Source organism: Myotis davidii, unplaced genomic scaffold, assembly GCF_000327345.1.
Source record: "Myotis davidii unplaced genomic scaffold, ASM32734v1 scaffold174, whole genome shotgun sequence".
Taxonomy (NCBI): Eukaryota; Metazoa; Chordata; class Mammalia; order Chiroptera; family Vespertilionidae; genus Myotis; species Myotis davidii.
In genome coordinates this window covers 1,307,334-1,324,051 of record NW_006289087.1, presented here as the reverse complement: position 1 = coordinate 1,324,051, position 16,718 = coordinate 1,307,334, and the positions used below count along the sequence as shown (strand labels likewise).

General features: G+C 48.2%; 1 protein-coding gene across 1 annotated transcript in view; it reads right to left on the bottom strand.

The window, feature by feature from the left end:
* Positions 1-8,160: 8,160 nt before the first annotated feature.
* The window catches only part of ACBD3 (acyl-CoA binding domain containing 3), a gene marked incomplete at its 5' end in the record, with an annotated part of 15,101 nt that continues 6,543 nt past the window's right edge, over positions 8,161-16,718 (bottom strand). The window contains 3 exons of the mRNA XM_006761313.2: positions 8,161-9,976; positions 13,752-14,036; positions 15,829-16,015. Of these exons, the coding sequence (XP_006761376.2) occupies positions 9,765-9,976; positions 13,752-14,036; positions 15,829-16,015 (684 nt within the window). The remainder of the gene's footprint in view (positions 9,977-13,751; positions 14,037-15,828; positions 16,016-16,718) is intronic.

Here is a 16,718-nt window from a genome sequence, read left to right as displayed (position 1 = left end):
TTTATTCCCCCCCCATACATTTTTATTTTTTTTACAAGTTTATTTTTTATCCCCCATACATTTTTAAAACTGTGTGAATAATAGGCCAGGTTTGGGTCTGTTTTGTTTAGTGAGAGTCACACTGTAACTGTTGCTCTTTAACGTGCCTGTTGGAGACGCTCCCAGTCCAGCAGGCTCGTAACGCACATCCCATAAGACCCCATCGAGCCCGTGTTCCCCGTCTGGACGGCCATGGGGGTTGCTGCATTCTGCTGTTGTCATCAGGCCCAGAGTGCCCAGTAGATGGCGCCAAAGTCTGCAGAGCCCGCGTTTGCTACAGTGGTTCTCAACCTTCTGGCCCTTTAAATACAGTTCCTCATGCTGTGGTGACCCCCAGCCATAAAATTATTTTCGTTGCTACTTCATCACTGTCATGTTGCTACTGTTATGAATCGTCATGTAAATATCTGATATGCAGGATGGTCTTAGGCGACCCCTGTGAAAGGGTCGTTCGACCCCCAGGTTGAGAACCGCTGTGGGCAGCCATGCATGGTTCTGCAGAGCCAAGGCGGGGACAGCCCAGGGAGGGGCTGCTTTCTCCTAATTCACACGAGTTCGCCAAGTGCCTGCAGCGGCCAAGTGGGGGAACCACAGGTGGACAGACCCAGGCCTGGCGAACACTGCCCAGCGCCCCTCCACGTCAGGGGGGGTGACCTCGGTATAAACTGCAGCCGGCCGGGCTCTGCGAACTGCCCCTCGGGACAGGTCTCGTCACTGTCAGCATGGTCTCCCAATGTATTCTGAATCCCGCCCCGTCTTTACTGCACCCCCTAGTTCCAGCCACCTCACCTGGGCCACTGCCTGGCCTCCTGCTCCTGCCTCCCCACTCCCCCCAGAGCAACCAGGACATCTTTTGAAACGTAAGCCAGAATTGTGTGTGTGGGGGGAGGATGGGGGTTAATGGGGGGGATAAGGACACATTTGTAATACCTTAACTAATAAAGAATTTTAAAAAAGTAAAAAAAAAAAACCTGCTTAAAATTAAAAAGAAAAAGAAACGTAAGCCAGACTGTCACTCCCGGGCGTGAGGCCTTCCTGCCAGGACTCCCACTGCACCTGGCCCAGAACCCAAGCCCCTTGCCCCTGCCTTGTCCCCGCTTGCTTCTGTCCTCGGCCCCACTGCCCTGCCCAGCTCCCTTCTAGTTCACCGGCATCTTCACACACGATCAACAGGGTCCCTCCCCCCCGGGGGGGGGGGCTTCTGCACGCGCTGTCCCCTCCTGGAGGCTCCAGCCCCACATCTGCACGGGCCGGGGCATCATCGTTCAGGCCTCAGACAAACTCCCTTCAGAGAGGCCTTTCTGGATCTTGACCTCGCAGCGGAGCGACTGGCCCAGCCGTGTTACCTCGCCGTGACTGCCTTCACCGCTTTCATGATCGGACAAGATTTCCTCCTGGTTGACGGGGTGTCTCTGCCTGGCCTCAGGGCTCCCTGTCCCCAGGACCACCAGCGTCTGACACTGGGAGAGCAGGTGACAAGGAGCTGTTCACTGGAGGCCGCAGAGGCCCTGCCCGGCGCCTGGGGGCAGCCCTGTCCCCACAGATGGCACCAGGCACCGAGGGCACCGAGGCTGAGGGCGAGAGGCCACTGTGCTCTGTGCATGCAGCCCCTCCCCTCCCAGCGGGGGCGGGGGTCTGGACGAGGCCAGCTTATCTCCAGCACCTCACCCCTCCCAGCGCCAAAGTCCACTCCGCTTCCGGCTCTGGGGAGATGCCACCCCTTTAGGGAACCACCGCTCCCAGTTCACCTTCCAGGGGAGCTGGAGGAGGGGGGTGGGCATGCAGGGGAGGTGAGCGGCGCGCACTGGCCTCTCGGTTCGTCAGTGAGAACAGGGTGCAAGCCGAGAAAAACGCCTGTGTGTCCAAAGCTTGCATCCAGGTTCCCAGGGGGCCCACGTGTCCCCCACCATCGCCATGGGTCCAGGGCCACGTCAGGAGCCTCCTCTAGCCCCGTGGTTGACAAACTGCGGCTCTCGAGCCACATGCGGCTCTTTGGCCCCTTGAGTGTGCGCACAGGAGACCAGGAGAGGGGGCTGGAGGCCGAGTGAGCAGAGGCTTTTGAGAAGGAAGCAGCAATCAGGGTCAAGTGCTGCAGGGTGGCCAGGGCACAAAGGAGCCGGGGGCTTTACCCAGAGGCAGCTGGTGACCTCCGGAGGGGCAGACGCGGCCTGGTGTTGAGGGACACAGGAGCCCGCTCGCGCTCAGGGGATATGAGCTTTTCTGCCTTTCAGGTGAAACTGGCTCCTGCTCCAGTGGCCGGGAAGAGGACCTAAATGATGCGGCTTCTAGTTGTAGAGTTTACAGTCAGCCAGGCTTCCTATGGTTCTGGATGAAGTCCGTATTGTTTCTCTGGTATTAATCTCAATTGTTGCGAGCGGCATTAATTTCCCGGTGTTTATCTTGGAGGAGGGGGGCGGGCATGCAGGGGAGGGGAGCGGCGGGCACTGGCCTCTCGGTTCGTCAGTGAGAACAGGGTGCAAGCCGAGAAAAACGCCTGTGTGTCCAAAGCTTGCATCCAGGTTCCCAGGGGGCCCACGTGTCCCCCACCATCGCCATGGGTCCAGGGCCACGTCAGGAGCCTCCTCTAGCCCCGTGGTTGACAAACTGCGGCTCTCGAGCCACATGCGGCTCTTTGGCCCCTTGAGTGTGGCTCTTCCTAAGCCTTAGGAGGACCCTAATTAGTAACAGTGTACCTACCTATATAGTTTCAGTTTAAAAAATTTGGCTCTCAAAAGAAATTTCAATCGTTGCACTGTTGATATTTGGCTCTGTTGACTAATGAGTTTGCCGACCACTGGGCCTGATAACACTGCTTACTACCCACTGGTTGCCAAAGTCGTTTTGCACACACCACCTCATCCAACCTGCCAAGAGGATTACGAAAGAGGAAGCCCATAAACCAGGGGTGGAGGGGGCTGCACCCAGAATTTTCTGCCTTTCAGGTGAAACTGGCTCCTGCTCCAGTGGCCGGGAAGAGGACCTAAATGATGCGGGAGGACCCTGGGAGATGGGGAGGGATGTGCAGCGGAGACCAGGGCCTCCTCCCCGGCTGGTAGGAGATGAGCTCACCTGCTGGAGGTGGGGTCAAGGGCACTGGGAACTCAGGGCCTGGACCAGGACCCCGGAGAGGGGGCGGGGAGGCTCCCCAGCAGCCCTTTCGGCCGCGTCTAAGCAGGTCCCTGGCCGATGCTTTTCTCCTGCAAACCCTGTTATGGATGGAGGTGGCCGTCTCCACCAGGGCCGGTTCGAACCCTCACACACGGATCACGGAAGAAAACTGCTGCATAAGAGCCAACAAAAACCTGGCAAACAGACCAAAAGAGGGCCACAGGCCTGTATTTACGGTAGGAGAGCGCGATCGCACGGAAGCAGACACATCAAGGCCCCGCAGAAAGGACGGGAGGAAACCAGGAACTTCAACCGTTTCCAGGTGAGGTGACCGGGTGGCTCCAGATCCAGGTCTGGTTCTGCTGCAAAATAAAATCACAATGAGACACCCCTTCACAACCATGATGACGGCCATAAAGACAACCGCAACAGACAGACACATACAAGCGCTGGAGGGGGTGTGGAGGAGCAGGAGCCCTTGGGCAGAATGTGAAATGGTGCCACCACTGGGGGGAAGCATGATCACCGAGCCCCGTAATTCCACTCCTAGGCCTGTATGTGCCCCAAGGGAGTAGGAACAGGCATTCAAACAAACGCTTGTATTCAAACAGGTGCTCACGATGTTCCCAAAGCACTGCTCACAACAGCCAAGAGATGGAAGCAACCCAACCCAACGTCCCTCAACCAAGGAATAAACAAATGGTGGTGCGCCCACAGGACGCCTTACCATTCGGTCACAAGCAGCAATGAAGGGCTGACAGATGCTGTAACTCGAATTAACCTTGAAAACATTACACCAAGTGAAAGAAGACACATGTTGTGAGTCCTCATACAAGAATTATCCAGAAGGGGCAAATGCACGGAGGCAGAAAAACAGATTAGTGGCTGCAAAAGGGATGGGAGGAGGGGGGATGAGAAGTGATTTTTAATGGTTCTGGGTGTTCTAAGGTGAAAAAGTTATATATATTCTTATTGATTTCAGAGAGGAAGGGTGAGGGAGAGGCAGAAACATCAATGATGAGAGAATCACTGATCGACTGCCTCCTGCACGCCCCACACTGGGGATTGAGCTCGCAACCCAGGCACGTGCCCTGACCGGGAATTGAACCTGAACTCCTGGTTCATAGGTTTACACTCAACCACTGAGCCACAATGGCCGGGCATGTTTTCTGTATTTTAAAATGTGCCTTAAAAATTTCTAAAAAATATGATACTGTAAACAAAGTAAAAGGACAACCTGCTGTCCGGGCGGTGCGGCTCAGTGATCGAAGCGTCAACCTACGAACCAACAGGTCACAGGGTTTGATTCCCGGTGGGGGCACAAGCCCAGGTTTCGGCCCTGATCCCCAGCAGGGGACGTGCAGGAGGCAGCCGATCAATGATTCTCTCTTGATGTTTTTCTCTCTCCCTTCCCCCCCCTTCCTCTCTGGAAAAAAGAAAAGGATTTTTCATGACGTATGTATGACAAGCTAATAATTAAACTCATATGAAAGGTACAAAATAGTCAAGAAAAAGCATCAAAAGAACAGGGAAGATTTGCTTGTACCAAAATATATTTTAAAACTATAATTTAAAATGTAAAATTAACAGGTAAATGGAACAGAATTCAGAAGCAGTCTCATAGATATTTGGAATTAAGCAACAGCCATAAAGAAAAATATGGAATAAAACTGGTAACATAGTTTATAACCTCTATGACCAAACAGTCTCAATCTCTCTCTCTCTCTCACACACACACACACCACCATAAACAAAATTAAGACTAGCAATAAAGTAAGAAAAAATACTTATATGTAATGTATGACTAGTATACAAACTGTTTTAAATGTTCATAAATTAATATAAAAGAGTCCCCAGTTGAAAAATGGGTCGAGGACACAAATAGGCAATTTATTGGAGAGGAATTACAAATGACCAATACAAACGGATGCTTAATCTTATCACTTATCAGGGAAACACGCATTAAAAAAACAACCAACTACTTCACTTGTCACCCAGCAGATTGACCAGTTTAAGTTAGAGAAGATCAGCTGTTGACAGGGCCGGATTGCCCTGTCAGTGGGGGGGAAGTCCCCAGTGGGGGGGGGAGTCAGCCCCGCCACTCGGAAGACCACAAGGCAGGGTCGATGAGAACTCACGCACAGAACTTAGGACCCAGCAATTCCGCTCTTGGTACCTACTCTTCCAAGGCTCATGCAGATTTGCAGAAAGACATATGCAAGGGTGTTCACTGGGACACCACTTACAATAAAAACCCGGAAGTGCTCAGCTAGTGTAAAGTAAGCCGGTTGCATGCTGTCCCAGGCACCAGGAGGTCACCGGTTCCATTCCTGGATTCCTGGATTCCCGGTCAGGGCACATGCCTGAGTTGTGGGCTCGAATCCCAGGAGGAGGCATGCGATCCATGTTTCTTTCTCATGGATGTTCCTATCTTTCCCTCCCTCTCCCTTCCTCTCCCTGAAATCAATAAAATCATTAAAAAACAAAGAACAAAAAACCCCACAACCAACCAACCCAGAAGCAACCTAAAATGTTCATTAACCCCTTCCCCAACAATTTTTTTGTTAAAAACGTTTCTTTTTCAGACTAATTTTTTTATTTTGGTTCTATATAGTATTTTTGATGCTGGTTATGAAAACAGTTTGTAACCCGTCTTCCTATAAACCATATTTTTTTTACCATATTTTCTTAGTATACTCGTCGACGACTGAAAAAGAACATTTTGTGAAAACGAGTATACACGTTTCTGCCGGGGAAGGGGTTAACAGAGAAACGATCGGAGAGCCGCTCTACAGATGACAGCAATGTGAAGAACACAGCAGACTCTACTTACAGGAAAAATTCTCCAACACAACCTGGAATTGTAAAAGTTGCAAAATGTAGGCCTTCTGAATCCTGTTTACGTTTCGGTGTCTTGCCACACACCCCTCCCCTGAGTTGCACGGAGATATTTAATCTTGGCGAAGAGTAGAAATAGTTGTAATCGTATGGACATGCCATCAGAGAAAGGTCTTTAGAAATCAGCATTCGTAATCGAACCTGTACTTGCTCTTTTCATAAACAGACTGGCAGCCGCCATTCACCGGAGGGCCGAACCCGGCAGTCACACAGAAGCCTTGGTTATGGCTCTGGGATGAGTTAATCGCTCCAATTTATACCTTCGCCCCCCAGGCTGGACAGCCCGAGTCCAAATGCCAATGTCAACCTGGGAAAGTGAGCCACTTCGTTTCCTGGCACTGGATGAAGTGCCCGAATCACGGAACAACTTACAAGTGGCACGTGAACTAATAAAAATGGAGCGAATGCTTTCCTCTTTCATGACAAAACAGACCACGCCAATAAGCACCCGAAATAATAACAACAATACAGTCAAAGTAAGGGTGTTAAAAAGGACAGTAAGCAACTGGATCTTTCAAAAGCTTTCACTAGGAAAGATGAAGAACCCTGGGAAATCTATGCGAGAGAGAAGTCCAGTACCGATCCCATTCACATCCTAAGGTCGGCACATGGACATGAAGATGGCCTCCACCCCAAGTAGACACGCAGGTTGCTGTCAGGAATGTTTTTGTTTTGTTTTTTTAAATATATCTTTAATGATTTCAGAGAGGAAGGGAGAGGGAGAGACAGACAGAAACATCAAGATGAGAGAGAATCACAGATCGGCCACCTCTTGGCATGCCCTCCACCGGGGACTGAGCCCACAACCCAGGCATGTGCCCTTGACCGGAATCGAACCTGAGACCCCTCAGTCCCCAGGCGGACGCTCCATCCACTGAGCCACACCAGCCAGGGCCTGCCAGGAATGCTGAACTGAGAAAAACCTGGGGACAGCCGCCAAGCTGGCTTTGGTTGCAGACTGCTGCACGCTGAGCCCCAAGAAATGATTAGCGATCACCTATGGCTCTGAACCGGCTGCTTCTCCCTCGGCCCTGACAGATGGCTCAGGGTCGGCCGCACGGCTTCCTGCTCTGCTCTCTGGTCTGGCGGCAGGGTCCGCAGCACAGCCAAAGCCAAGATGATTTCATTCTGTCTCCAAATCTCAGAAGAAAAAGAAAAATCCATGTCTGAGCCCCTGCACGCCAGCGGGGTTGTCAGCGGGGTGGGCACGCTCCTCGGTGCCACGCTCAGGGGCTGTGCTAAAGCGGCCGGCTCCATGGACAGCAGGACAGGCCCCCCACAACCGGGCAGGGGAAATCATCTTTTTTTTTTTAAAATAAAATATATTTTATTGATTTTTTACAGAGAGGAAGGGAAAGGGATAGAGAGTTAGAAATATCGATGGGAGAGAAACATCGACCAGCTGCCTCCTGCACATCTCCCACTGGGGATGTGCCCGCAACCAAGGTACATGCCCTTGGCCGGAATTGAACCTGGGACCCTTCAGTCCGCAGGCCGATGCTCTATCCACTGAGCCAAACTGGTCAGGGCGGGGAAATCATCTTATAGAAGCCAGTGCTTTCCATTCACCAGCAAGTCTGAAAAGTTTTAGTCTGTTTAACTCATGAGGTTAATTCACAGCAAAACTTAAATAATCAGCCAGAAATGGTTTGCTCGTTTTCTTAATTTTTTAAAACAGAAAAGATCATTTAAAACATTCCTTCTTGTCCTACCCAAGTGATGAGATACAGAACTAACGCTTCAGAGAGGAACTTATCAATGAAACATCAACAAGTTACAGATAAACATTTTAATTGATTAAATATATATTTTCCAAGATCTCTTTGAAATCGCATTTGAACTGTACTAATCAACAGCCAAAGGCAATATAAAAGTTTAAGCCCACAATGTTCTGACATGGACACGTGACAGGAACCGCTGCTATGTGAAGTCACACACACATTGCTCCCAAGAACAATAATATTTTAGAAGATAATTGACAGGAACCGCTGCTATGTGAAGTCACACACTGCTCCCAAGAACAATAATATTTTAGAAGATAGTTCATCTTAACATGTGCAAGGACAAGTCTGTAATCAAAGGCTGGAAGAAATATATATTAGTGCCTGCTTTTTAAAAGTTTATTTTACATTTTAAATACAGTATTTTCTCATTAAAAAAACAAAACAAAACACAACAAAACAGCCCGGAAGTGCCTAACCCCGTGGTTTCTAGACCGTATGTACATGAGAGCTGACGGACAGCTGACAAGTGCTCTAATGTAACAGTGTGAACGTCTATGAGCTGAAACTAATCAAAATGAAAAAACACAGGTTAAGCACTTCTTAGGAAAAATAATCCAGTTTCCAAACAACAGAAGAGAACAGTTAGGTATGTACAAAACCAGGTATTAAAAAAACAGAAAGAACGCAGCACACAAAACCAACAGCCCCTTCCTTATGTAGTGAACTGTACCCACTGCAGGGGAGCCCTCCTACAGAGTGACTTAGGGTGTGACATGTAAAAAATGGAAGTATTTCAGTAACAACATAGAGTAACATTACGTGTGTATATTGCCATCGTTGTCATTTTCTATCTGTACTACCCTCCCTCTGAAAACAAGAATCTCTAGACTAGTCAATCACTTACATATATCGGAGGCAATTAATTAACCCACATTCGTTTTCAGTGAAGAAAACGAAGGTATACCTCTTCCCATCAATAAAAACATAATACAGACTAAAGCCATAAAAAATTTAAGCGTGGGCATATATGCACGTCCAATTCTCTAGTAATTCCAAACGGAAATCCTGTAGGATTTTTGCCTAAGGAGTAACAAATTAAAAATGGGCTGTCTCTGGCAGTGATCTCCACATTAGTGAAATGTTATTCTTCATACACTGAATTATATTTAAATGATTTTCTCTATTTTTAATTCAGTGGGTGGCAATTTGAGTTTACAAAACTGTTTATGTAACTATATGCTTGTGTAGAAAGCAGTTTCAATTGGAGATGCTCTTACACAAAGCCAAATCAAGACAAAAACGAGTGGCTTTCGGTCTGCGACAGGCAGCATACACACCAAATGCAGAGGACCGCGAGCCGTGGAGGCGAGGGTGTCGAGGTGGTCTACGTGCGCTGACACTTGCATCAGCAATCGGTGTGGACATTCTATTTTAAGATCATCTCAGAGAGTAACTCCCTGTAATGTAACTCTGAACTAAGCAGCTGTTCCCAAAGCAAAAACCAATCTGGGTCATTCACAACCACATCAAACTGAAGCAATTATTTCCCACTACAATCTGTGAGGTCTCGAGTTTTTAAATTTTAAAAATGGTGATCTTCCCAGTTGTGTGCCTCGGGTAGAACACTAACGTAAGATTTCACGAGAGGGCGCTGTAACGGTGGGCTTCCATAAACACAGCGGGCAGGTAGCAGGGGACTAACCCAGCGGGATGTTTATTCTGGAGACTTTAAGATGTAACACGCAGCTCATGGAACTTCCGCATCCTCTAGGGATGCTGCTGGTCGGCACTGAACAGCGGGCTAAGTCTGGGGAACCCCTTTAACCCCAAGGATTAATGCTAAAGAGTCTCCAGGAAGTCCCGATTCTCAAGAGTTCACAAACCACCAGACCACCACAAACACTGACTGCAATGCTCCACAAAAGTCAAAAGAAACTTCCCAACTAAATGCCATCTTCTGCCCAGCCCTAGACTCCAGGCTCTGCAGTAACATCTTTATCTCGTATAATAGACTCTGTAGTAGACTGACTTTGACCTCCACAAAGAGTAGGAGTTGTCAAACTTGAGGAGGTAGACTCCTCTCCCTGGGTATTGGTGGCTGCCGGCGTACACCTCTTCGTGACAGTCCCGTCGGTACACAGGCACAATCTCGTCCAGCAAGGGCTTGTTGGCGTTCTTTTTGGCTTTCTCTTCAGAAGGGATGTTTTCTGCGAGAAAGAAGAGAGACAAATCATGCATTTCCATCAAGCACTGAAACTCCATCCTTTCTTTCAAAACTGCTTGTTAGGAATTCACTAAAAAAAAAAATAAAAATAATTCGCTTGCCCTAGCCGGTTTGGCTCAGTGAGTACAGCGTCGGTCTGTGGACTGAAGGGTCCCGGTTTTGATTCTGGCCAAGGGCATATGCCTGGGTTGAGGGCTCGATCCCAGTGTGGGGCGTGCAGGAGGCAGCCAATCCATGATTCTCTCTCATCATTGATGTTTCTATCTCTCTCTCCCTTCCTCTCTGAAATCAATAAAGATATATTAAAAAAAATTCACTTGATCCATTCTGACCTATGTGCATTCGAGTGTATATTGATTCGTTGGTTTGCTCACTCATTCATTCACTCATTCATTCACACACATGAGTCACTGCTATGTGCCCAGCTCTGCCTGGGCCCTGGGAGCCCAGCGGTGAACATCTGGCTGTGGAGCGGCTGCATCCTCCCCCTCTCTGTACGCTCATCACTCTCCTCTTTGTGAGCCTCACTTCCCCTTCCAAGCCATTCAATTCCCAACTGGAAGGGCCTCCCTCATCTGCGTAAGGCACAGAGTCCTCCTTCTGCTCCCGATCTGAAGTCCTCTCTGCTGTTGAAGGGAGAGCACCTAGAAGTACTATTATCTTAAATATAAGGAATGAGATGAGCAAACCGTAAGAGGTCGGCACTCAGAGATACTCTGACAATTCAATTATGTTCACTAGGCCTGTGTAATCTAGGGATGATCCCAGTGACAGAAATATGAGCTCTGGTTCTAGGCTGGCCCCAGTCAATAGTTTCCGTGTAATGACATAAGGTTAGAGGAGAGGAAGATAGATATAGAAACCTACAGGAGGGAGACAATTATACACCAGCTCAAAAGTCCCAGCTTAACATGTTAAATATAAACAGCCTCAAGGAAAATAGGTCAAGGGAATGTTCAGCATAGAAGATAGAAGACTTTCAGGTTTGTAACACGGCAGAGTGAATGTGGTGACTGTCAATGGCTACTACCAGGAATTTTAACAAAAAGGTCTGACAAACTCTCAGAGTCTAGAGGCGCTTAAGGCAACATGATCATGAACTCTATACAATGTGGCATCCTCGATGGGATCCTGGACATTAGGTAGAAACTAAGAACATGTGAAAAACGATGTACTTTAGTTAATAATAATGAATCAGTACTGGTTCATTAGTTATGATGAATGTACCACAGTACAATGTACAATATTAACAATAGGGGAAATTGGGTGCAGGGGTGGGGAGGGTGGGGGTGTAATATGGGAATTCCATGTACTATCTTTGCAACTTTTCCTATCAGTCTAAAAATAATCTAAAAAAGAAAGTTGTTAAAAAAGAAAAGAAAAGATGATATAAACAGGCCCAAATCAGATCACAGCAATACTGAAAAATTAATGTCCTTCATTTACAAATGAGAAGTACAAAGCTATTCCAAATGTTCACTGTTGCCTAAAAGGATATCCATGAAACAGATCATTGGTCCATTAGTTCAAGACCCAAATTTTGTTCAAAATCTGTAAAACTAAAGTTACCAGGATGGATGAACAACGCTCCTTTCATCACTTTAAGCGAAGACTTGGGACTTGGAAGCAAGAAAGTGGAGACTTACAGTAGGAAGATGGGTTACAGCCACCACACTTCAGAGAAAAGAACCCCTCTTTCAGGACCGAATGGAGAAAAAACCACAGCAAACAAAACCCGGACTCCCATCTGCCAGAGCTGAGGATCCCCAGGAAACACAATGTGGACAAGCCTTGGGGGCTCGGTGGCCTCCACAGGGAGGCACACACACTGCCTCTTCCAACAAGAGGGAGTTGTACGCACGCCCCGCAAGCACTTCCTGGGGGCGATCAATGCTCACTGTGGCTACTTCACATTAATACAGAGTTTTCATGGGTTAGTTTTAGCTGCCAATTGTTTTAAGGTTCAAAACAGCACCAGGAAGGTCATGCCATCTTCCACTTGAGGGGCATTCTAGATTAGATTTGGGATGTCAGGGTACTCATCTCTACATAGGTCCCAGCCATGTTTACAGTGCTCCTCCCAATGGCAATAACCCCCAAATTATCATAGCTGAGGGCGCAGACTAGGAAGGAACCTACTTTTAGAAGCTCCTCAGCGGGCAAGCCCGGAGAAATACTCCTGTACCTGCTCCGGAACAGAGAACTCTTCTGTTACTTATAAAGCTCTCTGTAAGTAGAACTATCTGCACACACACACACACTTTCCTTCGCAGACGTCTGCCAACGGTCTGATCGCAATGAGTCCCTGTGATGACCCAGAAAGGCCGGCACAGGCTCAGTGCCGGGTCCTGAGGTCGCTGAGACCGTGGCCCTGGCACCTGCTGCTCGGCTCTCTGAATCACTTCTTTTTCCTTTTCCCTCTTGTATCTTTTCTTGGGGGTTCAGTCAGGAGTCTGTGTGGACAACGCTTCATCTTGCTGGTGGCCCTCAGAAATGAAGACGGCTGGCGACAAAACGCCATGGGAGACAGCAGCCCCGAAAGGACACTGCCCGTATGTTCCCACGCAGGGCCCGGGCTGGGGCACGGTGCGGTGACATGATTGTGCTGCTCAGAAGCTCACAGAACTCTGAGCCTCCCCCCACACCCTTCCCCCGACCGGCTGCCTCTTTAAAGTGACCCCCTCTGGTCTCCTGGCCTCCTCAGGAACGAGCGGCCCGTCTACAAGCGTCTGAACAGCGGGCTCCCAGGACCATTCTCACCTTCAGCTCCCTCCATGTCACTCTCCACCGCGGCAGCAAACACCCAAGTGCTTACTAGGCACCGTGCACAAAAGCCCCAAGTTCTAGCCTGCTATGTGACAATATCGAGGAGACCATCTTCTCAATTAATAAGCAATACATTTGATAACCTACTTCCTAGACTGTCCTTGGAAACAATTTTGTCCACTTAGAGTAAATAAAAAATTACCCTCTAGTGAAACAGGGAAGAGTGAGTGATTTCTAAAATTTGTATGTCTTGTCGGATGTTCTAGTGAGTTTCTGTACTTACATTAAAATTTTTTAGAATGATCCATTCTCACCTTCAGCTCCCTCCATGTCACTCTCCACCGCGGCAGCAAACACCCAAGTGCTTACTAGGCACCGTGCACAAAAGCCCCAAGTTCTAGCCTGCTATGTGACAATATCGAGGAGACCATCTTCTCAATTAATAAGCAATACATTTGATAACCTACTTCCTAGACTGTCCTTGGAAACAATTTTTGTCCACTTAGAGTAAATAAAAAATTACCCTCTAGTGAAACAGGGAAGAGTGAGTGATTTTTAAAATCTGTATGTCTTGTAGGATGTTCTAGTGAGTTTCTGTACTTACATTGAAAGTTTTTAGAATAATGACCTAAAAAGCTAACACCAGAAACAAATTTAAATAAATTCCGAAGTTGGCAGAATTTCTTGCTTGCGCCTTTGAAATTTTTCAAAATCACCTTGCATGTTTAGCTTTCACACACACAGGCTGGAAGTAAAATACTATTCAGGAAGCAGAAATGGCCAAACCAATGGCCAAACAGATCTGGTTCAGGCACCAGTCCCTACAGGAGCTGGCCTCTCACCACCTTCCCAGCCAAAGCCCCACCCCTGCAGGGAGCGATCCTGCCTGTGAAGTGTTAATCAGGAAGCAGAAGGCTGGCTGACCTCTGACCCGCTGCCCCTTCGGCCAAGACACAACCCAGCAGCTACTGAATATGGACCAATGGCTCTACCTTCTTCCTCCTCCTCGTCATCGCTGGATTCACTGACATGCACGCTGACAGCAGTGTTCGGAGAGTCTGTCCATTCAAAATATACCCCAAACCCAATGTCATAACTGTCTGTGGCAAATTCCCAGAAGAGATAGGATCCTTCTTCGTGGGTGGGTACGCGAACAGTGACCACCTCTCCGCGGCCCACGGTGATCACGGAATCCGCGTCCTGCCGGATCTTCTCCTTAAAGTCTTTGATCTGGGGTCGCGTCCACATGGATGGAGCTGCTATTACTGGAAGAGAGTCTGAAGACAACAGAAATTACAACAGCTACAGGGGAGGAGCCGTCACCTGAGGCAGCCCAGCCGCATGCAGGCATCCATGGCGACACGGTCTACCGGATGGAGGACTCGGGGGCACATAAAAGCCCCCCAGGGAGGTCTCCCCAAGTTACTTCCCTGAACAATGTCACAGGTGCCCAGAGGTCAGCACGCCACTTCAAGTAAGACATGTGACCCGAAATCTTAGACGTGCCCCTCCCCCAACACACGCTAATTACATGTGGAGATTTAGAAATAACCGCGGGAACTTCCTAGCTGGGCCTTTATCAGTTTTTATCTTATCTATAACAACGAAGAAAGATCTGGCCTTAAAAAAGAAGGATCCGGACTTAGAAATAAATTCACTTTGGATATGGACTTTGAATAAGGTCTTCATCTCTCAGTAGCTCAGGTTCCTAGAAGTTATTCTCGAGGAACTCAGAGAAACAGAAAAACTCGGGCAGAAGGGGAACTGCCAGGGACTCAGTAAAGAGGAGGCAAGTCTTGCTGCTGAGCAGTCTCCACGCCTGACTACTCAACAGGTTTCCCAGAGTTCACCACAGAGCTTTCGACCAAGATTCATTTCAAAATACTGATATGTTGTTAACAGGGGGAAAAAGAGGGGGCTGCAAGCTAAGGCATGTCGAAGTCTTTTCTGACACCGGTTTCTGTTCCTTGTTCTAAAAGACAAGGCAGATCTCTGAACCCGCCGGCCCTGAGCGCTGTCATGAGTGCTCCTCTCTCCGTCTTACTGAGCTGACGCCCATCTTGCTTCTGATTTCTCAGCTCAACGGTCCCTTCCCCAGCAAAGCCGCTGGTGACTTCTCTCACTAGGTCACTCCCCCCACCCCCCAGGTTACATGCGCTCAAACGATAATAACCCTCTCTCTCCGTCAGTGCTAAACAGAGCCACAATTTACAAGTGTGTGCGCAGTCTGCCTCACCCCAGTACTCCTAGCGCACAGGAAATTTTCAACCAACTGCTGGGTGAATGAACAGTTGCCCATAAAAAGCCAGTAGACCTCGAAAATGCTACACGATCTCCTGGGTAGCATGGTACTTCAGTCTCAAAAATATACTGTAGTCCATGGGAGCCAGCCTGCTAGATGGCTGCCAGCCCCCTTGCCTCGGGGTGTTCATGCCCCTGTGAGGTCACCATCCGAAACGCCCATCAGGTGGTGCCTGTGGCCAAGGGAACGCACAGAGATGTGGGTGTGTTACCCCCAAGGTCAGGGCACGGGAGACACTGTCGCTGTGGTGAGGATACGCAGCAGCTCCAGGAGAGGCCTCCCCAGGCAGGAAGTGAGACCTCGGCCCACGGCCAACCTGAACTTGCCCGTCGGGTGAGGGAGCCCTTTTGGAAGCAGAGCCTCTAGTCCCAGTCAAGCTTCATAGGACCACAGTCCCGGCCAACACCTCAACTGCAACCTCAGGAGGGACCAGGTCCACCACCACTCAGCTAAGCTGTCCTCCATCTATAATTCAGATACATGAAATCAAAATGCCCACAGGAACTGCGTGAGATGACACACGTTTATTATTATTTTAAGCTGCTGAATTTGGGGGCGATTTGTCACACAGCAACAGATAATCAATATATAGATCCAATTTGCCCTTCTACACTATTCTTCTAAGGGTCACCAGAAGCACAGATTCAGACTAAACAGTGACAATGCACGGAACTCTCGCACACTTGTACTTGCTCTCAGGTCTAGTGAACATGACCTCCTGACTTTGCTTTTCGTGGCGTCTGGACTCAGTCATGTGGATGTAATACCTTTTGGTCCATTCTCCAGGGCCTCTTCTGCAGCTTCTGGCTCAAGCTCCTTCTCAGAGTTGTCAGTGTGGGTTTTGGCCTGTCCATTAACTGACATCATATCGCTTGGTACAGCTGCATTCATTTTCGATGATGTAGGCGAAGGAGCCCCCGCTACTGCTACCTCCTGTTGTTTCTGTAATGCTGCCTGCAGTGGAGAGAAAGTGAAGACACATTGACCCGAAAGGCTAATAAATGAGACACTTGCCCTGGAATGCGTTCTGACCCATGTTTAACACTACCAAAACATTCTACCCCAAGAAGTTATTAATAAACCTTACCAGTTTTTATCCTATCTATAATGAATATTAATAGTACAATATAAACCAACAGTTAAAAGTGATTTAAGAAATCAATGTGAATGAAAAACTGTAACTGAGAATCACATTTTTGTTATCTGAGGATCACTAGAAAAACTAAGGAGAAAAATTAAAGTAGGCAGAAATAATCAACACAAAATAAAATTAAGGGCAAAAGCTGGACACAGTAACATTTGTCCTTAAAATTGAGAGAAGAAAATCTTGATCAAATTCATATACATGAAATCAAAATGCTCTCTGAGGTAAAATGGGAGAGTAAAAACATCTTAAACCCAAAGGACAATTATTTTGTGATATTCCCTTTCTTCTTTTTTCGTTAATCCTTACCCAAGGGTATTTTTTCCCATTGATTGTTTTAGAGAGAATGGCTCAGAGGTAGAGAGGAGGAAGGAGAGGGAGAGAGAGAAACATTGATGTGAGACAGACAGACACATCAATTGGGTTCCTCTTGCACGCACCCGGACCAGGACCAGGGATTGACTCCACAACCCAGGTACGTGCCCTTGACCGCGAATCAAACCCGCGACCCTT